Raw genomic sequence first — 26,347 nt, forward strand, 5'->3', positions numbered from 1 at the left:
GGAAAAGAAGAATATTTCTTCTTCTTCATATGTTTCTTTGGAATCATTAGAAACATGCACTGCTACCAGGGCCAGTAAAGAGTGTGTCCTAGCTGAGGTCCCAGTTAAAGTTAAATCAAAAATAAGTGAAAGATACAGTGCATCTGGAAAGTATTCACAGCGCATCAGTTTTTCCACATTTCATTATGTTACCGCCTTATTCCAAAATAGATTAAATTCATTTTTTTCCTCAGAATTCTACACACAACACCCCACAATGACAACGTGAAAAAAGTTTACTTGAGGTTTTTGCAAATTTATTAAAAATAAAAAAATTGAGAAAGCACATGTACATAAGTATTCACAGCCTTTGCCATGAAGCTCCAAATTGAGCTCAGGTGCATCCTGTTTCCCCTGATCATCCTTGAGATGTTTCTGCTGCTTAATTGGAGTCCACCTGTGGTAAATTCAGTTGATTTGACATGATTTGGAAAGGCACACACCTGTCTACATAAGGTCCCACAGTTGACGGTTCATGTCAGAGCACAAGCCAAGCATGAAGTCAAAGGAATTGTCTGCAGACCTCCGAGACAGGATTGTCTCGAGACACAAATCTGGGGAAGGTTACAGAAAAATGTCTGCTGCTTTGAAGGTCCCAATGAGCACAGTGGCCTCCATCATCCATAAGTGGAAGAAGTTTGAAACCTCCAGGACTCTTCCTATAGCTGGCCGTCCATCTAAACTGAGCGATCGGGGGAGAAGGGCCTTAGTCAGGGAGGTCACCAAGAACCCGATGGTCACTCTGTCAGAGCTCCAGAAGTCCTCTGTGGAGAGAGGAGAACCTTCCAGAAGGACAACCATCTCTGCAACAATCCACCAATCAGACCTGTATGGTAGAGTGGCCAGACGGAAGCCACTCTTTAGTAAAAGGCACATGGCAGCCCGCCTGGTGTTTGCCAAAAGGCACCTGAAGGACTCACAGACCATGAGAAACAAAATTCTCTGGTCTGATGAGACAAAGATTGAACTCTTTGTTGTGAATGCCAGGCGTCACGTTTGGAGGAAACCAGGCACTGCTCATCACCAGGCCAATACCATCCCTACAGTGAAGCATGGTTGTGGCAGCATCATGCTGTGGGGATGTTTTTCAGCGGCACGAACTGGGAGACTAGTTAGGATAAAGGGAAAGATGACTGCAGCAATATACAGAGACATCCTGGATGAAAACCTGCTCCAGAGCGCTCTTGACCTCAGACTGGGGCGACGGTTCATCTTTCAGCAGGACAATGACCGTAAGCACACAGCCAAGATATCAAAGGAGTGGCTTCAGGACAACTCTGTGAATGTCCTTGAGTGGCCCAGCCAGAGCCCAGACTTGAATCAGATTGAACATCTCTGGAGAGTTCTTAAAATGGCTGTGCACCGACGCTTCCCATCCAACCTGATAGAGCTTGAGAGGTGCTGCAAAGATGAATGGGTGAAACTGGCCAAGGATAGGTGTGCCAAACTTGTGGCATCATATTCAAAAAGACTTGAGGCTGTAATTTATGCCAAAGGTGCATCGACAAAGTATTGAGCAAAGGCTGTGAATATTTATGTACATGTGATTTCAGTAGTTTTGTTTTTAATAAATTTGCAAAAACCTCAAGTAAACTTTTTTTACGTTGTCATTATGGGGTGCTCCGTGTAGAATTCTGAGGAAAAAAATGAATTTAATCTATTTTGGAATAAGGCTGTAACATAACAAAATGTGTAAAAAGTGATGCGCGGTGAATACTTCCCGGATGCACTGTATGTAGAAACTTATGCTCAAATAGACTGGCAGTACAGCTACATTCTGCACAGAAAGCTTGCAAGAGCAATTAAATCTTCCTGGAAGAAAAGTTCAAGTCCACATCAGCACTGTAGAAAGGAACAAAGCAAACAAACAGAAACTAGTAAATTGTTCTGTTTTATTGGATTTACAAGTTTGTGGGGAAGAAAAAAACATATTTATCAAATTGCCAGAGGTTTACGCACTGAACTTTATACCAGCGAAACGGGAGAACATCCCAATGCAAGAGGATATCGCCAGATGCTCTTACCTCAAGGATGTGCACCTACCACAGATACAGGCAAAAATGGGTTTGTTAATAGGTACACATTTCCCTAAAGCCATGGAGCCATGGCAAGTCATATGAGCAGAGGTCAGGGCCTTAAACTGTGAAGACAGCTCTTGGATGGATTGTTAATGAAGAAATGCTACTCCAGCAATACAATATAGACTTTGCAGAGCGCACCTGTGAAGAGAAAGAGCAAATGTCACAGGAGGACATTAAGCTCATGCGCATAGTCTCAGAGTCAGCAAAGTTAGTGGATGGAAACTATTGCATTAATTTGCCTTTTAAACATGAGACGCATTGCAGAGCAGTGTACTATTAGCCTTAAGATAAAACTTAAAACGAGCCTGACATTCCATGAGGATTACAAAATTTTCATGAGACATTTTAGATAAGAATATGCTACTAAAGCACCCACAGAACAGTTGTCACTCAAAGCAGAAAGAGTATATCATCCAAAGAAAAATAAAATTACAGTGGTTTTTGACTGTATAGCCACTTACCAAGGGTTCTCACTGAATGAACACTTGTTGAAAAGGACCTGACCTAACACTCTCATTGGAGTTCTTACAAGATTTAGAGAGCATCCAATTGCACTAATGGCAGATATTAAATCAAAGTTCTACCAAGTAAAAGTTCCAGATGAAGATACTTATCTTCTTCATTTCCTGTGGTGGCCTGAAGGTAATCTAAACAATGGACTAGAGGAATACAAAATGAAAGTACATCTTCTTGGAGCTACTTCTTCATCCAGTTGTGCTTCTTATGCTTTACGAAGAACAGCTGAGGATGCAAGAAGCACAGCTCCTGAAGAAGCAATTAACACTGTGCTTCACAATTTCTACTTTGATGACTGTCTAAAGTCAGTTGCTACAGAAGAACAAGCCATAAAATTGGCCAAAGATCTTCAAACCCTGTGTTTCAAAGGAGGATTACATCTGACCAAATGGGTGAATAACAGCTGGACAGTCTTGTTGTCTATTCCTGAAGAAAACAAGGCTATTGAACAAAGGGACTTAGACTTAAGCCATTATTTGTTACCAATTGAGAGAGCCCTAGGCATTCAATGGTGCACACAAACTAACAGTTTCAAGTTTCAGATAGATAAGCCCGCTACATGACATGGTATTCTGTCAGTGGTCAGTTCAGTATATGACCCACTTGGATTTTTAGCACCAGTTATATTGCCTGCTAAACATATTTTAAGGGAACCGTGTAAAGAGAAATATGGATGGGATGAAGAAGTGGAAGTTAAGTATGTCCAGCAATGGAAAGAATGGATAGACCGTTCGCAGCTACTTGTGGATTACAATGTAAGCAGGTGCATCAAACCGACTGGGTTTGGTCACATAATGTCTGCACAAATGCACCATTTTGGACATGCTTCTGAAGATGGGTTTGGCACTGCTTCTTATCTTCTCCTTACTAACGAAGAACATAATAGACATTGTTCATTTTTAATGGGAAAAGTCAAGAGTGGCACCAATGAAACCTGTCACCATACCAAGGTTAGAAATAACAGCAGCTGTAGAAGCAATCAAAATAGATAAGATACTAAAACACGAGCTGCAAATTCCCCTGCAAGAGTCAACCTTTTGTACTGAAAGCACCAGTGTATTAAGGTACATTGCAAATGAAAATGCTCACTAACTAACCTTTGTTGCCAACAGAGTTGAAGTGATAAGGATGCACTCACAGCCCTTGCAATGGAGATCTCTTAATCCAGCAGACCAACCATCAAGAGGATCAACCATAGAAGGCTTTTTCAAAAGAAAGACATGGATTCAAGGCCCAAACTTCCTGTTAAAGTCAGAACACAAATGGCCAAAAGACCTGATAAAGGGGACTTGCTTATTAATGATGATCCAGAAATAAAAGGTTGTGTAGTAAACTCAACAAGTGCAGGAGAGAAAACTAAAACAGTTAAAGAACTTATTCTACTTGGAATGGCTAGGTCTGAAGAAAGCAGTGGCGTGGTTCCTTAAGTTCAAAGAAATGCTATTGCATATGAAAGGTGAAAGAAACACATTCCAATATATGGTCAGCCAATCTGAACACAGCTTAAAAAGACAAAAAACACTGATCACAGAACATACTGTATGAAGGAATCTAAATCAACAATGAAGATAAAGCCACTTTCTTTAGAAGATTTGTCTAAAGCAGAGATGGAGCTCATTTGCCTCAGTTATTTACAAGCTTATCCAGAAGAGATTAAAGCCTTACACAAAAATCACCATATAAAGAAAAGCAGTCAAACTTACAAACTTTGAACCAGGTTAAATTGTTCTCATTGTAGATGAAACTGTACCTTATAACTCTTGAGTAATGAGACGAGTCATCAAGACAATTCAAGATGCTAAAGGGGCAGTTAGAAGAGTCTATGTGCAGACTAAAACCAGTACACTGGACAGACTTGTAAACAAACTGTGCCTGCTGCAAGAAACAGCGATTAGTTGAAATGATTAATGTTAAATTTTGCATGCTTAACTAAGTTTGTGATTTTACATTTAAGTTTAAGTTCACATTTAAACTTAGATTTAAGTTTTAAGATTCTTAAGTTTCATTTAAGGTTTCATTGAATAGTTAATGCTCTTACTAAGTAATTTTAAAGTAATTGATTTTTGTACTTAGCATAATCAATTGGGGACCAGATGTGTAAGAGCCATTTGCTAGTTACTTAAGTTATATTAAATTCCTATAAATTAGTGCATAGTATATGGGTGGTTGTTATAACCCCCACAAGCTGAATTGGATTGGTATTTTCTAACCATTTCTTGTCCTGCTGATCATAGATTAGTTTCAGTTATTGACCTGCTTTGCCGTGTGTAAGGCATGGTGGGTGCACAGTTTCATATTGTGCCTTAACATGTGCAGTTGTATGTGCAGAGCCGTACGTTTAGAATGTACCAAATGTGAGGCAGAGCATAGAGAAAAACTCATCCTTAAGTATAGAAACAATTGAAGTTTAACAAGAAGACACATTTTTCCTTTTTTGCCTTTTATTCTATGTGTGTAACAACTTTTCCCTATTCTTGTGTGGACTGTTTGCTTTGAAATTTCACTTAAGCTTTTTTAAAAAAACTTTTTTGGACTGAGAGATTTCTTTTGGTACATGTTTGGCAAGTTCATTGTATTCGTGTTATTGGACTGGCAGATTCAATTTTTTCCCCTTTAAAAAACATTTTGTACTAAGCTTCTACATCACCACATAGAAGCCTTATGTCCTATATTAAAGTGTTAGCTTTGGTATTTTTACAATTAAACTATCCATCCATTCCACGTCCCAAGAGCCAGTTTCTGTAGCCGAGGATCAGACGCCAAGGTCCCCCCTTCGGCCACCACCCAACTCACACTGCACCCGACCTCCTTGGCCCCTCTCATAGGTGGTGAGCCCATGGGAAGGAGGACCCACGTTACCTCTTCGGGCTGTGCCCGGCCGAGCCCCATGGGTGCAGGCCCGGCCACCAGGCGCTCGCCATCGAGCCCCACCCCCAGGCCTGGCTCCAGAGGGGGGCCCCGGTGACCCGCTTCCGGGCAAGGGAAAACGTCGTCCACAGTTTTTATTCTTCATTGGAGGTTTGGAACCGTTCTTTGTCTCATCCCTCACCTAGGACCAGTTTGCCTTGGGTGGCCCTACCAGGGGCATAAAGCCCCGGACAACATAGCTCCTAGGATCATTGGGACACGCAAACCCCTCCACCACGATAAGGTGACGGCTCAAGGAGGGGTACAACCAGTACAACCAGTGTCAGAGCTTGGTCCGCATTGCTGGCAGTAAGTCGAGCCCGTTTCCAGTGAGAGTTGGACTCCGCCAGGGCTGCCCATTGTCACCGATTCTGTTCATAACTTTTATGGACAGAATTTCTTGGCGCAGCCAGGGTGTTGAAGGGGTCCGGTTTGGTGGACTCAGGATTGGGTCACTGCTTTTTGCAGATGATGTTGTCCTGTTTGCTTCATCAGGCCGTGATCTTCAGCTCTCTCTGGAGCGGTTCGCAGCTGAGTGTGAAGCGGCTGGGATGAGAATCAGCACCTCCAAATCCGAGACCATGGTCCTCAGCCAGAAAGGGTGGAGTGCCCTCTCAGGGTTGGGGGGGAGATCCTGCCCCAAGTGGAGGAGTTTAAGTATCTCGGGGTCTTGTTCACGAGTGAGGGAAGAATGGATCGTGAGATTGACAGGCGGATCGGTGCGGCATCCGCAGTGATGCGGGCTCTGCATCGGTCTGTCATGGTGAAAAATGAGCTGAGCCGTAAGGCAAAGCTCTCAATTTACCAGTCGATCTGCGTTCCTACCCTCACCTATGATCATGAGCTATGGGTAGTGACCGAAAGAACAAGATCGCGAATACAAGCGGCTGAAATGAGTTTCCTTCGCAGGGTGTCTGGGCTTTCCCTTAAGGATAGGGTGAGAAGCTCAGTCATCCGGGAGGGGCTCAGAGTAGAGCCGCTGCCCCTCCGCATCGAGAGGAGTCAGATGAGGTGGCTCGGGCATCTGATCAGGATGCCTCCTGGACGCCTCCCTGGTGAGGTGTTCCGGGCACGTCCAACCGGGAGGAGGCCCCGGGGAATACCCAGGACACGCTGGAGGGACTATGTCTCCCGGCTGGCCTGGGAACACCTTGGGATTCTCCCGGAAGAGCTAGAAGAAGTGGCCGGGGAGGGGGAAGTCTGGGCTTCCCTACTTAAGCTGCTACCCCCACGACCCGACCTTGGATAAGCGGAAGAGGATGGATGGATGGATGGATGGAACTATCCATCCATCCATCCATCCATTATTCAACCTGTTATATCCCAACTTAATTTCTAGAGCACAATTTTTTTTTCTTCAATTTTATTAACAAAGTGAAATTCTGTAGGCATATAGTCCAGTGACAATAAAAATACTAAAATAAAGAAAATGTCTTTAAAATACATACTTTAACTAATAAAATGTATACAAATATTTATCCATAATAAATATAGCGTAAAAGAAAATAATGCATATCATAATTACAAGCTGTCATATTATTCAATTTTTTTAGTAATGCGCATATCTGACATAATGTTTCTCTCTATTATATTAAGAAAGTCTTCCATTATGTCAGCAATATTTAGCCTTGACCACTCCCCTCCAAACTGCTTGCCTAATCATTTCTCCTACTGTGCCCATCCTCTCTCCCATCATGCCCTGACACTCTTGGTGCCCTTAAACCAGAAAGAGACAACTATCCCAAACAATATACAAGCAGAAATGCAAAAAAGCAACATTTATAGAATGAAAGTTAGAGGATAAAGTAATTCATAATATTTTTTTTCACAAGGTGCTAACTTCTTTTACTTTTTTACTTTTTATTATTCATTGGTATTTAAAATAGACAACTGTAGTGAAATACTCAAGTAGTTGGTTTTCTATCTATAATAACTAAGCACCAAACAGTTTTCCTCACGCGTCCAGCATGCTTTTCTATATACATCTCTTTAAATACAATTGCTTTTTGTAATGGAGGAGCGCCCCAACACCCTTCGAGCTGCTCAGCCAAGAGAGAGCGGGCACCAACACAGATTGGTGAAAAAAGTGAGCATGGGGCAGAGCCCCCTAGTAATTAAAAAAAAATACATTTACATAAATTAATATACACACACAATCAATTAACTGCTTTTAGAAATTTAACACTGCTTTGTAGGTTTTAAATCATTTTTAATCAGTAATTGCACTGCATATTTTTTTTTACTGTTAAAATATATATTTACTGTATTTATATACTGTAGGTGTTTTGGTTTTCTTTTTCTTCAGTGTACCAGCTAGATGTTCTTAATCCTTAAGATGTAATTATAAATATGGATTTCCATTTTAATATTGCAATACTTGTTTCTTGCCAAAAGTATACTGTATCACTTGCACATACCCAGGACACAACAATTGCAGGTTAAGGGTCTTGCATAGTAGAATAATTTCTGGTGTCTATTGGATTCACGCTGGCAACCTCCAGTGCAGGTCCCTAGCCTCAGAGCCACCACTGCACCCTATTTTAAAAGTACAAGAGTAATATGCTCCCAGGGTTTTAAGTGGGCAACCACTCTTGCTTCTGAATTGTGTACATATTGTAATTTGTTTAGACTCTGAGCAGGGTTACCAAATAGCACTGCATTGTAATAATCAAATCACAAGGACAGAAAAGCACCAATAAGCATCTTAGTTGCATTATCAGAGAGCAGTGAACGTAACTTTGAAATTTGCTTAAGGAGGAAAAAAGCAACCTTGGTAATAGTTTTAATATTAGAATTAAAGGAGAGTGTAGGATCAAGAATAACACCAAGATTTTTAACCTGTGCATATAAGGATGTTTTCTTTAAAGTGCCTGGAGATGTTTATAAAGGGGCAAAGCCCCAATCTTATCACTACTTCTAGTCTAAAAAAGTTTTCAGACAACCATTGTTTGATGTCAGCCAAACAAGCAGGAGGAGGTAATTTTTGCATAAGCCCAATGTATGTAAATTTGTGTATCTTCAGCATAACAATTAAACCGTAGACTGTGCCATCTAATAATGCACAGAGGAAGCATATAAATGATAAAAAGCAGAGGGCCAAGAACTGATCCATGAGGGACACCCTGGAACAAGTATGATGGGTCAGACCTAAACCTACCAACAGCAACAAACTTCTAACGGTCCTTAAGGTACGATTTAAGCCATGCAAGATCTATTCCAGCAATATTTAACTATCTCTGATCATAAGGCTATTTTGTTTGATATGCTTATCTTTGGTCAGTCGCATGGGTGACAGTCACCTCATAATATCATATTTAGGAAAGTGAAAAGCGGTGTTTTGTTATTGGACTTCTGTGCTCGTCACGGATTGTCCATAACGAACACCATGTTCAAGCATAAGGGTGTTCATATGTGCACTTGACACCAGGACACCCTAGGCCTCAGGTCGATGATCGACTTTGTGGTCGTGTCGTCAGACTTGCGGCCATATGTCTTGGACACTCGGGTGAAGAGAGGGGCGGAGCTGTCAACTGATCACCACCTGGTGGTGAGTTGGCTTCGATGGTGGGGGAAGATGCCGGTCAGACCTGGTAGGCCCAAACGTGTTGTGAGGGTCTGCTGGGAACGGCTGGCAGAGTCTCCTGTCAGAAGTAGCTTCAACTCCCACCTCCGGCAGAACTTCAACCACGCCCCGAGGGAGGTGGGGACATTGAGTCCGAATGGGCCATGTTCCGTGCCTCTATTGTTGAGGCGGCTGACCGGAGCTGTGGCCGCAAGGTGGTCGGTGCCTGTCGTGGCGGCAATCCCCGAACCCGTTGGTGGACACCGCGTGAGGGATGCTGTCAAGCTGAAGAAGGAGTCCTATAGGACTTTTTGTCCTGTGGGTCTCTGGAGGCAGCTGATAGGTACCGCAGGCCAAGCGAACGCTGCTTCGTTGTTGCTGAGGCAAAAACTCGGGCATGGGAGGAGTTTGGAGAGGCCATGGAGAACGACTTTCGGACGGCTTCGAGGAGATTCTGGTCCACCGTCCGCGTCTCAGGAGGGGAAGCAGTGCAGTGTCAACACCGTATATAGTGGGGATGGTGCGCTGCTGACCTCGACGGGCGCTGTGGGTCGGTGGGAGGAGTACTTCAAGACCTCCTCAATCCCACTAACATGCCTTCCAATGAGGAAGCAGAGCCTGGGGACTCTGAGGTGGGCTCTCCCATCTCTGGGACTGAAGTCACCGAGGTGGTCAAAAAACTCCTTGGTGGCAGGGCCCGGGGTGGATGAGATACCGAGTTCCTTAAGGCTCTGGATGTTGTAGGACTGTCTTGGTTGACACGCCTCTGCAACATCGCATGGACATCGGGACAGTGCCTCTGGATTGGCAGACCGGGGTGGTGGTCCCCTCTTTAAAAGGGGACCGGAGGGTGTGTTCCAACTATAGAGGGATCACACTCCTCAGCCTCCCTGGAAAAGTCTATTCGGGGTTCTGGAGAGGAGGGTCCGTCGGATAGTCGAACCTCGGATTCAGGAGGAACAGTGTGGTTTTCGTCCTGGTCGCCGAACAGTGGACCAGCTCTTCACCCTTAGCAGAGTCCTGAGGGTGCATGGGAGTTTGCCCGACCGGTCTACATGTGTTTTGTGGACTTGGAAAAGGCATTCGACCGTGTCCCTCGGGAATCCTGTGGGGGTGCTCGGGAGTATGGGGTACCGGACCCCTGATAAGAGCTGTTCGGTCTCTGTACAACCGTGTCAGAGCTTGGTCCGCATTGCCGCAGTAAGTCGAGCCCGCTTCCAGTGAGAGTTGGACTCGCCAGGGCTGCCCTTTGTCACCGATTCTGTTCATAACTTTTATGGACAGAATTTCTAGGCGCAGCCAGGGTGTTGAAGGGGTCCGGTTTGGTGGACTCAGGATTGGGTCACTGCTTTTGCAGATGATGTTGTCCTGTTTGCTTCATCAGGCCGTGATCTTCAGCTCTCTGGATCGGTTCGCAGCTGAGTGTGAAGCGGCTGGGATGAGAATCAGCACCTCCAAATCCGAGCATGGTCCTCAGCCGGAAAAGGGTGGAGTGCCCTCTCAGGGTTGGGGGAGAGATCCTGCCCCAAGTGGAGGAGTTCAAGTATCTCGGGTCTTGTTCACGAGTGAGGGAAGAATGGAGCGTGAGATCGACAGGCGGATCGGTGCGGCATCCGCAGTGATGCGGGCTCTGCATCGGTCTGTCGTGGTGAAAAGGAGCTGAGCCGTAAGGCAAAGCTCTCAATTTACCAGTCGATCTACCTTCCTACCCTCACCTATGGTCATGAGCTATGGGTAGTGACCGAAAGAACGAGATCGCGAATACAAGCGGCTGAAATGAGTTTCCTCCGCAGGGTGTCTGGGCTTTCCCTTAAAGATAGGGTGAGAAGCTCAGTCATCCGGGAGGGGCTCAGAGTAGAGCCGCTGCTCCTCCGCATCGAGAGGAGTCAGATGAGGTGGCTTGGGCATCTGATCAGGATGCCTCCTGGACGCCTCCCTGGTGAGGTGTTCCGGGCACGTCCAACCGGGAGGAGGCCCCGGGGAAGACCCAGGACACGCTGGAGGGACTATGTCTCCCGGCTGGCCTGGGAACGCCTTGGGATTCTCCCGAAGAGCTGGAAGAAGTGGCCGGGGAGAGGGAAGTCTGGGCCTCTCTGCTTAAGCTGCTGCCCCCGCGACCCGACCTCGGATAAGCGGAAGAGAATGGATGGAGGAAAGTGAAAAATATCAGTGCCACTGCTCTTGAGGGTTTATTGAAGCAGTGTCCTCCTCCTGCCGATGTTTCTTTATTGCCTGCTACCTTAGTTCATCATTATGACTGTATACTTTCAACTAGTATGGATCATCTTGCTCCACATAAAACTCACATTGTGACATTTAAGAAGTCTGCCTGTTTTTCTCCTGAGCTGCATCACATGAAAGGTTGTGGGTGAAGGCTTGAATGCCCTAGTAGAAAAACAAATTTATTTACCAATGTAACCACCTATAAAGAACATGTTGCCCTCTACAAGTAGGTACTACAGAGAGCTAAGACTGCTTACTATAATAATAGCATTTTATGTGGTCAGCATAATACCCAAATGCTTTTTCCTACACTGAATAAGCTACTTAAGCCTATAAATAACTTTCTATTGGGTGCCTCTTCTGAACTTTGTTAGAAATTTCTGTCCTTTTTCTATTGATAAGATTGATCTTATTTATTCTGAGTTTCAAAAAGGTCCACATGGTCTGTCAAACCTGTGCCCATCCCCCATCTTATCTAGCAGCTGTTTTTCTCCAGCTTCCCATTGTTGGGTGATCCTGAAGTCCATAAGTTTGACATGACTGCTAGGCCAACTACCTATATTCTTGGCCCCATGCCTTCTTTTTTGGTTAAGGCTGCTTTGCCTTTTCTTCTTACTTTTATCACCAGTATCATCAACACATCTGTTTTTACTGGCTTGTTCCCTTCCAGCCCTACAACAACTGTTGTTGCACCTGTTCTCAAAAACCTGGACTTGACCCTGAGAATTCTAACAACTATAGACCTATTCCAATCCTTCCTTTTCTTAGTAAAATCCTCGAATGTTCTCTTGCAGACCATCTTGCCTCTAATGACCTGTTTGAGGAATTTCAGTGTAGTTTTAGAGCCAATCACAGTATAGAGACAGCACTCATCAGGGTTACTAATGATTTCCTAATCGCAACAAATTGTGGTCTTTTAACACTAATGATCTTTTTAGACCTCACTGCTTCTTTCGATATGGTCCATCATGACATTCTTTTTTTTAGACTTGTTTTCTTTTTCCATTTAAAAATGTAATCTGCTGTACTTAACATAAGCTCTTGGTCCAAACTAAGACAAACAGTGTTCCATTTTAAAGAACAAACTAAAAAGGTCTGAATTCATTAAAGTAGCTTTTCCTGCTGTTTATCTGATTACACAGGACAACTTCTCTGATTCAGTTTTTTCTGTTTATTATTCCACTTTTTTAATGTAAATGCTAATATTCCAACTGTCTTTTGCTCTCAGGTAAAAAGCATTGACTTGCTGCACAGTGTTATACTATAGAAAATAATGACAAATATTAATGACAATAATGAGTGAGAAATAGGCTTTATGAGAACATGCTTAAGAGAGGAAGCATTAGTGTGGTTCAGACACTCAAATACAGAGGAAAGGTGCTGAAAGAGCACCTACACAGGGAAAGCTGCAAAAATTTTTAAATTATTCTATTGATAGGTACCGTAGCTAGTGAGTATATCAAGTACATACGCACTGCTGCACACTCTCATCCTGTTTATCTGCCAGCTGTCTTTGGACTTGATGGAGGAAAAGATATATTTGCCTTCTGTTCTGACACAGTAACCACTTTTTTATTTGTTTGTTACTGTATGATTTTGCCCCAATAAGTGTATTTTACCTGTTTTTTCAAGATTGACAGCCATCTGTCGTTTCTTTCTTTTTAATCCGGGTACTGGATAGCTTTTGATTAATTCTGTCTACTTATGTATAGCAAAATTTTGTGAAATCACTGAAAATGTAGTTAGTCAGTTTTTCTGTCTATTTATTAATTTACTTACTTATTTATGTGTTTGTTTATTACAGAGGAAGATGTATTTGACAGCTATTCTCATATGTTACTGAAGTATTTCTTGGCAGAAGGCATTGTTTGTAGTCATTCAGTTTTAATTGCCTCTGCTGGGGAGCACCCAGATGACATCTTACAGGTATGAAACAACTTTGTTGAATTGTTTTTAGTTTTGTTGTATTTGTTTTAGTTGTATTGTTTTTAGTTTGCCTCTTACCAGTCTACTTTATTGAAATCTCAGATATTTATCTTTGCTATTAAAAACTTGCCCTGTTATTTAAGAACGTTTATGGAGAACAATTTATATTAAAAGTAATTCTTAGGATTTTCCACCTACTGCATATTCTAATAATTCTAATCCAGATTAGTATCACAGGAGCTAGAACCTATATCAGACACATTCTTCTTCTAGATAAAAAAATGCTTTTAAAATTGTTTGCATTCCTTATGACAGTATCTGTATTTGAATCAATAGAATTTCCTGTAGTATATTCTGCTTACTAGTTGGATTTTGGGTCTGTACTATCATAAATTGGTCTCCTTAGATATCTAATGCTACACAAAGCCATCTTAACAGTAAATTCAGAAAAAGAGGAAAATTGTTATGCATTTAAAATTTGTACTCTCATTTCAAGAATGCATATGTATTTGTATATACTTTTTCTAGCATTAAATGCCAAGCAAACACAATTTCATTTCATAAAAGATGAACTTGGGTTTGGGATGTGTATTTCTTGCTAAATATCGAACAGTCACTTAGCTTGTATAGTGCAACCACTACTGACATCATGAATGGTCTAAATAGACTTGTAGTTGCATTTTCATAGCATCAGTTTTGTTAGCTTCTTATTTCTGCCCCCACTCCAGGCTGATTCCAATTGCATAACTAACTCCCAGTATACCCTTATAATGTATCATCCTTGTTGAAACAATGCTTTTTTATATTTTTAATATTTGCATTGAGTGGTTGAGTGTTGATATTTGTGAATGTCTGTAATATGATGAATTGACCTACTGTCAACGATTGAATTATATAAAATTAGAAGTTTGATCAAAAAAGAGAGATCATTTAATAAAAGTACTCCATTTGATTAGTTGTTTATTTTGGGTTCCCTTGTCTCTTTGTGTGTAGATTTTTCTGTGTTTCTCCTTGAATGCACTTCCCTTAATATTTCACTGGTGTCCTTACATCAGTGGTTCACTATTTATTTCACTTTGCTGACGCAGTGACTCTGAAAACCTTTGTTAAGCCTGTAGGTATCATTCTGGCATTGCAGGACGGAAACAGGAATTTCTTTGCCTGTTGTTTGAATAAAAGGCTGTAATTCATAATCTTCTGTTTAAAAGAGACAGAGTTATACAGTAGTTTGTATCACTGTTATTTAGAACTCCAGTAGATAAAAATTTTATTGTTGTTTATGTGCCTAACAGCAATTTCAAATGGTCATCCTGTTCAGAATCATTTAATACTTGAATATCAGAATCAGATTTATTTGGCAAGTATGTACGCATACAAGGAATTTTACTCCGGTTTTGGTGTCTCTCCGATTAATTATATGTTACATAATCCAAATACACACAACAGTAATATATCACCTTTTATGAAATAATGGTGATACTTAGAGAAGAATGTTTAGGAAAAATAACATTCCTGATCTGAATCTAAATGATAAAATATTTTAGGATTTCTTTGCATTTCCAGTTTGTAGTTTGTATACATATAGTAAGTTTGCTTCTTCAGGCAACTTTGGAGAAAAAGTCATTAATGTTTTAGTTGTATCAGATATTAAATTATGATATTCTTGACTCTCAGGAAAGAAAAGATACTTACTTGTCACACTGTGTAAATTTGGTGTTTTGGTACTTTATATTTCTTGTGCATGGCTCTGTTCTACCAATGTTAAATTCTGAAATTCCTCCAAGTTTCTAGTGCTTCTGAGAAAAGGCCAGGGACATGGAGTTTGTAAATATTTTCAAGATCTCATTAGTGAAAGGAGATGTATGACGCTAAAGCTAAAAGGTTCAGTAATTGGTTCCTCTCATAGTTCAAACCCTGGACCCTGCTAGGTATTATCAGTGATGGGGAAGTAAGCTTTCCTTCCTGTGAAGGTAGGAGAGTCTTCCAATTTGTCTGAAAGTTACCAAGAAGACAGAAGCTTGTTGTAGTGACCAAAGTGTAGGCCTGTGTGTAGAAGGAATTCAGTAAGGCTATTGAGAATGATATAAACTTCACAGTTAAGAGTTTTCTGACTAGCCATTCAGCAAATTAGTACGAGTAGATAGAATGTCACGTTTTCAGTAAAAGTCAGAAAATGTACAGCTCGTTTTGTGTTATTGTTGAACAATTAAGAAGTCATGAGACTGGTGGAAACATTTTCATCATTGTCAGCATTGTGGTAGTTAAGAAGCTATTTACTGGCAGAGCAGTGGGGGTTGATGAGATGTAGCCAGAAATGCTAAGGAGGCTGAATATTTTTGTAGCATCTTTGTCAGAACACCGGTCACCAGGTGTCAGTCCTATCCATCTTTGGAAGAGTTAGATGAAAAAGCTTTCTTTTTAGGTTTAATCAACTGCCAGCTAGTCACACAAACAATTATGGAACATATTGCAGTCAACAAAAGCCAGGATTCTTGTGAAACAATTTTATCTTGTTGAAAGGATACCCTGACAAATTCAGGCTCTTCTGTGAACAAATAGAGAATTAGCTTGGTATTAAGCAAGCATTCCTTATAAAGGGGCCACTCATTGTAACTTCAAAATAATATTAAAACAATATTTTCTTCATTTAAGAATAGCTGAGAAGGTCACTATGAAATAAAGTTAGATAAGCTATTTATTTGTACTTACAGTACATATATACACTTTATAAATGTCTTAAGTCCAGTCATTTAAATAAAAACATACCTTAGTTCTGCCTCTTGATGTGCAGCAAACAATATGTGGAAATAAAAGATAATGAATTAATAAATGAAACATTCATTGCTAAATGCAATACCCTTATTATTCATGAAAATTAATAGAATTTTATAGTGTAATTAAAGAGTCTCAGGTTTCAATTAGTAAAGAGTTCTTCCCTTGAAAACATTATTGCTCATTGCATGGAGAAATTACCAACATGTTGTGCAGTTTCTCCCATTATGGTAACACATAGCATAACATCATGGTTATAAAATCTTAATGTAGTTTTCTAATTTACTAAGTGCAAAGAATACACGAAAAGAATAAACCAGTTATTTCAATCGCTTCTATGTAATTTTGTTTTTAAATGTGTATAATTTGCAGTGTGTGGCATTTCCTTTGTTAAATGTATGTAAAAAAGGTTAAAGTTTGATGACAGTCATCTCTCTGAATATAACAGGTAACAAAGAATGTTAATTTCTGGACAGAGACTATTACTGTCCTTTTTCTCTGTAAATATAACCATGACAAATGTCACTGACATTACGAAGGGTATAAAGACAATCTTACAGACCATAATTATCTTGCAAACGTGTGGTAGTGATAGAGACAAGAATGAGATAAAAAGACCCATCACCTGCCCCAGATATAATATTTTACCACCCAGCAATTTATCCATCATCTTTGAAAACATTCATGCCTATTGTAGTCAGAGCTTTTTGATGAAGCTGGCGTAGAGATTTCAAACTGATAAATTACACCGCTTAAGAATCTATATAACGGTATGCTTGTTTTTGCACATTACATTTTATCTGGCAGTTAGATTTTCATTCTGTCCTATTAATGGTAGTTATCTGAACAATACATTTGAAATGACAGAAATCACTCATCAGTTTAGAAACCTTCATCTGATTTTCAAAGATTAAATCCATCTAAATAGGTCCATCTTCCTAAAGGATGAAAATGGCAAAGGCAATACAATTCAAAACATCCAGTAATTGTGAATCATTTATGTGAATTTCATGAAAGCTTCTGTCCCGCCCCCTTATATGGAATAGCTTTATATCTTGTTCTGTGTTGACATAAATATTTTCTTATATTGACACACCTGATTTTGAAAATTGTCCACAATAATGCTTTAACAGCTAGTCTATGATTTGGCCATTAACAGTGACCATAGTCCATAATGTTTTCTTAACCTAGGTTCTTGGAAGATACATTTATAAAAGAAAAAGATTATATTATGTGCCTGGTTAACCTAAAATGATTGCTAGTGCTTTCAATTACTGTTGATTAGCACCCAATTAAGTGGTGTAAGAAGCTTTAAGGTTAAGCCTCATTAATATTTGGCTATGGTGTCTTTGGTTTTATTACACCTTAGGGAATGATATTATGAGAAACGTCAGATTATTAAAATGTCTCTGCATCTTTTACAGTAGAAAACTGTTTTAACAATTTAAAACTGTTGAAATTTTACAAGTATTTTTAATGAATACACCAAACACTTTTATCTGAACTATATTTAAATATTCAAGAATATACAAACTTCCTAATTTTATAACAGTTTTCCTGATGAGTCCTGATCCTGTCTCTATTATTATATGTTTAGGTATGTAAATATGAAAAATTCATATCCATGGGTAGAAAGTGAAGATCTACCTCTCCCCCTCATTCACTGATGTCAAAACTTGTCTCATATTCAAATACAAAGCATTTTGAGAATTGTTGTCTTCCATGTTTACATTCAATGCAGAGCTTTGAGAAAGTGTTAATAATATTTTAGCAAAAACTCCCCATATTTAGTATGTTTTGACCATACAAATCAATATCAGACATGTCAATTATGCAACACAAGTTACTTGACAATGTTTTTATGGAATTTTTTCACATTATTTGACACTGTACAGTGTTGGTCACCTATCCTATAACACATATGTTTGGTACAGATGTGACAGTGTTGTAAAAGTTCAATGTGCTCTAATACTCCATGAAATAGTGCACCTATATAATACAAATTGGGTGGGGGGCAAATTTCAGCTAGCTGCAGCTCGATGAAGGTTATGTGAGATGGAATGCCCACCTTTCATGATATTAACTCTATTTATATGTTACTTGCATAGAAACATATGAGAGATTCTCATTAAGCCAGTAGCAGTAATGTGATTACAGAAATTTAGACTGTGATGCGTTACACTACTTTGTCTCTGAAAAACATAACTAGATTGCATTAGCAAATTACTTTGTACTGTGTTACCCATAACTCTGCCTGTATGGACAGTAAACTAACAGCTGATTTATAACCATGGTGCCAAAAGAAACATAACAGGACATACAGATTATCATACCTTATAAGTGTGCTATGATGGACACTAACTGTGCAATGAATTCCACTCCTGTTAGTGAAACATTAAAGTATGTGTCGCATTGGGATAAGTAACATAATTATTCAACAGTAGGGCATTAAAAAAACATGAAGGTACCATGATATGGTGGGAAGCCCATTTGTCTGTTGATCCACCATCCTAATGTTCAGTACTATAGGCACACTGCTGTATTGTACTTATGTTGGTTGTTTGTAGCAGGCACTGGGTTCCTCAATTCTAGAAGAATGTTATTTTAATGAGATAGGCACTCTGAATATTGTTCCTCATCACTAGCCAGTTTTTCATAAATTAATTACTTTTTTTAGCAAGATAATGCTCCATGATACAAGTCTGGAAAAATCCTGGAATGGTCACCAGATTTCAATCCAGCTGAACAAACTAGAGATGGAATGTAATAAGCTATTCAATCTAGAACACCATCCATTATCTATACCTTTTCTGTATCCAGGAGTGGAGAACCAGAGCCTATGCTAATTGTATCAAACCAATGTGGGGACCATCCTGAGCAATGTCACAGCTCGTTGTTGGTCTGAACTAAAGTTACAACATTTTTTTGCTTGGAATTGAAAAGCTGTTAAATGCCATTTTATCTGCAGTTACTGGTTCGTTGTACAGATTATTTATTCAAACATATTTTCATAGCACATATTCCCATTTATTGAAGTCTTTCTGTGTGCATTGCTTTCTATTTATTTGTGTATATGTTTTGCAGTATTTTGTTTATTTGAAAGTGAATTTTAAGAAGTAAAGTCCTATTTTAACAGAATTCATTGAATGTGGACATTGATTAAAACATTTTACAAAACATGTAATTTGTAAAAGAAATCACTATTTTCATAATTAATTTCATAATTAACAATTGCATAAGTAAGACTGGATCTCAGTATAAAATTATATTTAGTAAATAGCACATGTATATATTTATGTTTTTCATAGCAAAGCTTATATAAATAAAAGGTAGGGACCAACAACAGGCCACTATGTCTCAAAGGAATACTGGTTTTACCACCACCTTTTGTTACATTAAGCTTGACTGGTTAAAACGGTTAATCCACTCTTGAGATTTCAGTCACACAAATGACTTGATTTTTAATGTAAAGCACTGCAACAAAGGGCGACAGCAACAGGTGTGTTGCTGATTATGTAAGTAGCAAAAGCTGAAACAATGGCCAGCCCAGGGAGTTAGGTGAGTGCTTAAGTAGAAATTATCCTAATGATCAGAGACAGAAAACTGATCTGTGAGTAGGGTTGATTGGCCCATAGATAATCAAGCATAATGAGAGTAACCCATACCACAAAACGTTGCAGGTGTTAATTTGAGGTGTTATTTCAAAGACAATAGCTTGTTTTTATTGAATGTGGAAGCTTCTCCTTGGGGTTTTTCTTTGGCTATGTATATCTGTTTTTGGCATGCAGCAGACACATGTTTCACTTAGTTTATATGCAGAATATAAAGCTATTATTAAATATCCTTGAGCTACACATTTTTTAAACATAAACGATTAAAGTGTAATTCTTTATAACGAGTTTAATATAGCAAAAGTAGTTGCTTTGCCAGTTTTTTGTGTTCATTTTTTCAAATAAGATAACCTGAACATCAGGCTCTCCTTTATTGATACATCTGATTTGTTGTATGTCTCTTTGAGCTTCTAAGCATTTTACCTTTTTTGACCAAATGACTACCATAAATATAGCTTTTTAATTCTTCAGATTGAAGACTATGCAATGTATGCATTTCATTGTAATGTATTTCAGGGACTCCCTGCTCCTGTGCTTGATGATGTACCAAAAGAAATAGGAAAGATTAACCAAAGAAGAGAAAATGATGTTAGTGAAGAATCACAAGACTCCATGAAGATAGCTTGGCGTTATCAGAACCAACCAAAAGTTCAAGTAGGTACCCCCCAAATATTTTTCATTGCTGCTATTGGTACTGTTACTTTGGCTTTAATTTTCCTTACTGATAGCATAGGAAAAAGGCAAATGAGAGCTCTGAATACTGAACGTGTATAAGGTGGTTCACATATTTATATTATCATTTTAAAAAGTTGACTTTCCATCTGATTTTTAACATCCATCATTTATTTTACTCCCATTGCAATGTACAACAATACTTAATAGTAGATTCAGAAAGTATTCAGACCCTGTTACTTTCTACACACTTAATTGTGTTGTTCTCCATTTTTGCCCATCAATCTGCACTCAATAACCTATAATGACAAAGTGAAAACTGGTTTTCAGAAAGGTTTGGAAATGTATTAATAACTAGCAAAATACCCGCACTTCGCAGTGGAGAAGTAGTGTGTTAAAGAAGTTATGAAAAAGAAAAGGAAACATTTTAAAAATAACGTAACATGATTGTCAATTTGATTGTTTTGTGACTGTTATGAGTGTTACTGTCATCAAGGATTTGATTATCATTATTTCTTTCAATCAGGTTCGTATTTGGAGGATGCGTTGTGTTCAAGTTACATTCCGTGTTTGTCTAGTCTATCACTGACCATCTCATCTTCATTGTCAACCGTTGTAAAGATAACAGGTTTCATTCATCGAAGTGATCACTACCCAAATCGGTACTCGTGAATCTAAGATGTTTAACAGCCATTCCCGGTATTAAGTTGTGGATTTGCCTGCGAATATTTAATGGTAGCGTGTCTATGAACGCAATTTAAACTTAAGCTTTGCACCTTGCTTTCCTATTAATATGTCTACAAAGGCTTGTTTAGCGTCAGAGGGTTGTTCCTTTCCTGCTGCATCAATAAGCAGCTCGTCTTCCTCTTTATCTGAGACATCACACACTGCATACACGGGTTTACCTTTCCCAGTCCTGCAAAGTCAGTTCACCTGAGCCGCTCGGAGTACATGCATCGAAGGTTCTCGGCTGTGCTTGTGCTATCTCGTGCAATCGATTTTAACTCCATTACAAAGTGATCAAAGTCTCGTTTATACCCTGCGTCTTCTCATTAAACTTGTATCTCGCGAATATCGTATTCATCGGAGGAATGACAAACGCCAGCGGCAGCCTGTCTATGAACTTAATTTAAACTTAAGCTTTACACCCTTTGCTTTGTTTCCATAGTAGCTTCACTTATGAATATGCTTGTATGCGTTACTCGCTTCATATTCTTTTGCTGCCTTTTCAATTGTGTAATGCGTTTTTTGTTCAGCGCTCTTTGGAGCTCTTGCTTGTTCTCTGCGTACAGCGTTCACAGTCAGTTCACGTGAGCCGCTCGGAGTACATGCATCGAAGGTTCTCAACAACAACAACAACAACATTTATTTATATAGCACATTTTCATACAAAAAAATGTAGCTCAAAGTGCTTTACAAAATGAAGAATAGAAAAATAGAAGACACAATAAAAAATAAACATAGGTCAACATTAATTAACATAGAATAAGTAAGGTCCGATGGCCAGGGTGGACAGAAAAAACAAAAAAAAAACTCCAAAGGCTGGAGAAAAAAAATAAAATCTGTAGGGATTCCAGACCAAGAGACCGCCCAGTCCCCTCTGGGCATGAAGATATTTCAATGTTCCTTAAAAGTTTTGAAGAATATGCATTCTAAGCTTATAGATGGCTTAATGTCTATTACAGACCTGATTGTGTGGTAGTTGGGTATTTGGAGAAAGAAAAGTAAGGACAGGAATTTGAGGTTAGTACATTTGAAAGAGACAGTACTGCTGCAATAAATTATTTCATTGAAAGTCACGCATGGTGCAGCAAGCATCTTGCGTGAGGTATGAACAATCATTGTGCCACCGTGTTCCCATGTTTAATAACATGTTTTAACTCCTATCATTATGAAAATGATATGATGTATGCATCTCAGCATTTTTATTATTCAGAGAGCTGTAATTATCATGAATGTAATGGATTCTGTGTCCTGTCAGGAAGAGGAGATAGCCAGTTTAAGAAGCACGTAGTGAGCACATAGAAGATCAAATACAAAACAAAGCATTTAACGTGCTACTTTAGTTACGATGGGATTTGAGAAACTAGTAAATTACATGATTTTAAGATGAAGTTTATGATGTTCTACTTTAATCCATACTAACAAAAGGCAAATCCCCCACTCATCCACCCACCCACTCTCCCAATTTACTCACTCGCTCACTCAACCCCCACCAACCTACCCACCACCAACCCTCCACCAACCCTCCAACCTCCTGTGCAGGTAGAAGGCCGAAACCCGGCAGGCCCACTCCCCACAGCCCACCCACAAAAGCCGGGCAGGTCCCACCCCGAAAACTCCATGCGCAATGGCCACAACCGGAACACACCTCTGTCCATACACTGCAATAGAATGCAGCTCGATAGCCATGGGAGGCGGAGTTTCATATTAAAATATTTAACCAATTTATTAGTTTTCTCAGCTGTGGTTGTGCTCTCTCGTGCAATCTTGCGATGTCCACGGCTTTATTTAATGTTAGCTAAGACCCAGCACTTAAAAGTTTCTCTCGCACTTTTGCTGAGATTATGCCAAACACTATTCTATCCCTGATCATCTCATCTTCGTTTGCATAAGCACAGTCCTTCACCATTTTTTACTCCGTTACAGCAATTTTAACTCTGTTACAAAGTGATCAAAAGCCTCGTTTATACCCCACGTCTTCTCATTGAACTTGTATCTCGCAAATATCGTATTCGTCGCAGGCATGACAAACGCCAGCAGCAGCCTGTCTATGAACTTAATTTAAACTTAAGCTTTACACCCTTTGCTTTGTTTCCATAGTAGCTGCACTTATGAATATGCTTGTATGCGTCACTCGCTTCATATTCTTTTCCTGCCTTCTCAATTGTGTAATGCGTTTTTTGTTCAGTGCTCTTTGGAGCTCTTGCTTGTTCTCTGCGTACAGCGTTCACAGTCAGTTCACGTGAGCCACTCGGAGTACATGCATCGAAGGTTCTCAGCTGTGGTTGTGCTGTCTCGTGCAATCTTGCGATGTCCACGGCTTTATTTAATGTTAGCTCAGACCCAGCACTTAAAAGTTTCTCTCGCACTTTTGCTGAGTTTGTGCCAAACACTAGTCTATCCCTGACCATCTCATCTTCGTTTGCATAAGCACAGTCCTTCACTCGCAAATATTTAGCGGCAGTGTGTCTATTGGATTGCTGCTGACGGATGGGCCTTATATGGGCAGGCACTCAATTACGCGGGAGGCATGATGATGGGGGATGCAAGTCCGCCTCTCACGCCGACCGAGCTGCAGGCTATGGCCGTATATATGTACGTAAGTAGGTTCCAGTTATGACCGTTACGCGTAGAATTTTGAAATGAAACCTGCTTAACTATTGTAAGTAAGCTGTAAGGAATGAGCCTGTTAAATTTCAGCCTTCTACCTACACGGGAAGTTGGAGAGTTAGTGATGAGTGAGTCAGTCAGTGAGGGCTTTGCCTTTTATTAGTAAAGATTTAAAAATCTATCATTTGTATAAGAGTTAGCTGTGTTATCCAGCTTTGCAGAAAAAATGGACATTAGTTATAGTGCTTTCGGTTATTCAGATGTATCAGAAATACTATGTAACTATCTACTTTTTTGTATACACTATTTGTAGGTTATTTATTTATTTATTTTTTAAACAAGGGGATAACATTATTACTGTAGTTCATTGGAGCTACTTAGTCTTGAAAATGGTACAAACCATTGCCCATGATTAAAACATTCCTGCAACAGAATAATTCCTACTTTTCCTAGTGACTGACTTTGGCTTTTGTTGGTGATCAGTGTGATGCACATTTTTACAGAAAACTATATTTTTTTGATTTGAAGCAGTTTATCAGTAGTATTAATGGGAAGTTTGAATACGTAAGTCAACCTGCCTATGCTAGATGACATTTCAGTATTTATTGTATAGTGAAGAATTAATTAAGTTGCACCTTATAGAAAAGAAATAATATTGAGATCTATATGTACAGTGTATAGTTAAACCTGGGCTAGGGGTAGGAATGTTCTGCATGTGCAGTTTAGGATATAATAAATTGAAGCCATCGGCTGGGTCCCGCATGTGCATACGTAGATCGTGTCTATGTCACTTAATGTGTTGACCAGCACTATGTACAGTGTCTTATCTTTTCTCTCCTCTGAGCTGCGGTAGCACAAGTCGGTCATAGCTTATTGTCTTGGCCATGAGTAATACAACTTCTCCTGTATTTCTTTAACACTCAGCTCACTCAGTCAGCTGGATTCAAGGTGTATAGCTCACCTTAATTGTGTAACCACTTCTCACTTCTTAGTTCAGCTTTGGTGAATGTTGTTTCTTCCAATTCAGAAATCACGCCACATATCATCCTTTCTCTATTCTCAAAACACCTTTGCTTATTCATTCATCTGACCATGCTATTGGCGAGTGGCACAGCAGCACAAATTGAAAAATAGATGGAATTCTCAAAAAAGCCAATTCACTAAAATATAATTATTGACAAACAGTAAAAAAAATGTAGTTCACCAAAATTTCAATGAAATTGTTTAAAGCGTTTTGGGGTAATTCATTTTTCTATTGTTGGGGAAGGGTGGTGGTGGGGGGTTTACTCCTAATATAGATATATTGAAGTGTCCTTTTTTTAGCAGACACCTACTGTCCCTTATATAAAATCTTGCCAAAGTTCATTTTCTCAACTAAATGGGAAATAGTGTTTTTGTGGATGAGTTAGTGAGTGAGTGAATGCCTCAGTCAGTTTTCATTATACAAATAGATTCAGACCCTTGGCTGTAGCACTCAAGTTTTTGGTCATCTGCATTCTGTTTGATTTAATTATACTTAAGATGTGTCTAGAACTTGATTGAAGTCCACTTGTGCAAACTGAATTGATTGTATATTTTTTGAAGGACAGTACATGTATAAAAAGTCCCACAACTCACAGTGCAAGCAAGAGTAAAAACTAGCCCAAGTCCAAGGAACTCTCTGTAGACATCTGCAATCAAATTGTGGTGAGGTGTAGGAAAAAGCTATAAAACAATTTCTAAAGCTTTCTAAACACAGTGACCTCAATAATTGTAGATTGGAGGAATTTGTGAATTTAAGAATTTGTCCATTCAGTCAAGCTGAGTAACTGGTCTAGGTTAGGCAGGTGACCGAGAACCTGATGATCACTCTAACAGAAGTTCAGAAGTCTTCAGCTCAGATGGGAGAAGCTATCAGAAGGACAGCCATCTCATCAACACTCCATAATCTAGTGTTTATGGTAGAGTGGCTAGGTGGAGAATACTCTTAAATTAAACCATGTAACAGCCTGCTTGGACTTTGAAAGCATGAGGAAAAAGGTTCTTTTTCTAAAATTGACTTCTTTGGGCAGAGCAACAAGCACCATGTCTGGTGAAGACTAGGCACTACTCTTCATCTGCCGCATCCTTCATTTGCATAAAGCACACTCTCAGCATAATGCAGAGCATGTAAGTTAGCATAATTTTAATAAATATTGACAAAAAGATTATTAACAACAAAGTACACATATATATTAGAAAAATCTATATGTGAGAACAGACCATTCAGCCAAACAAAGCTCACCAGTCCTATCCACTTAATTCTTCAAAAGTAACATCAAGTCAAGTTTTGAAGGTCCCATAAGTCGTCTTATCTACCACACTTCTTGGTAGCGTATTCCGTTTGTCTGTGGTTCTCTGTGTAAAGAAAAACTTCCTAATGTTTGTGCAAAATTTACCTTTAAGTTTCCAACTGTGTCCCTGTGTTCTTTTTGAACTCATTTTAAAGTAACAGTCTCTATCCACTGTTCTAAATCCATTCATAATTTTAAACACTTCAGTCATGTCTCCTCTTAATCTTCTTTTGCTTAAACTGAAAAGGTTAAGCTCTTGTAATCGTTTCTCATAATTCATCCCGTATAGCCATGGAATTAGCCTAGTCACTGTTCTCTAGACTTTTTCCATCGCTGGTATGTATTTTTCGTAGCCTGGAGAGCGAAACTGTACACAGTACTTCAAGTGAGGCC

The 26,347-nt window shown here is 39.5% G+C and overlaps 1 protein-coding gene across 1 annotated transcript in view; it reads left to right on the forward strand.

Annotated features, from left to right (window-relative positions):
- Nucleotides 1-26,347, forward strand: part of elp4 (elongator acetyltransferase complex subunit 4) — a 351,519-nt gene that overhangs the window by 18,171 nt on the left and 307,001 nt on the right. Inside the window, exons 3-4 of the mRNA XM_039749581.1 lie at nucleotides 13,133-13,254; nucleotides 20,154-20,291. Coding sequence (XP_039605515.1) covers nucleotides 13,133-13,254; nucleotides 20,154-20,291 — 260 coding nt within the window. The remainder of the gene's footprint in view (nucleotides 1-13,132; nucleotides 13,255-20,153; nucleotides 20,292-26,347) is intronic.

This window comes from Polypterus senegalus, chromosome 1 (genome assembly GCF_016835505.1).
Source record: "Polypterus senegalus isolate Bchr_013 chromosome 1, ASM1683550v1, whole genome shotgun sequence".
NCBI classification, from domain to species: domain Eukaryota; kingdom Metazoa; phylum Chordata; class Cladistia; order Polypteriformes; family Polypteridae; genus Polypterus; species Polypterus senegalus.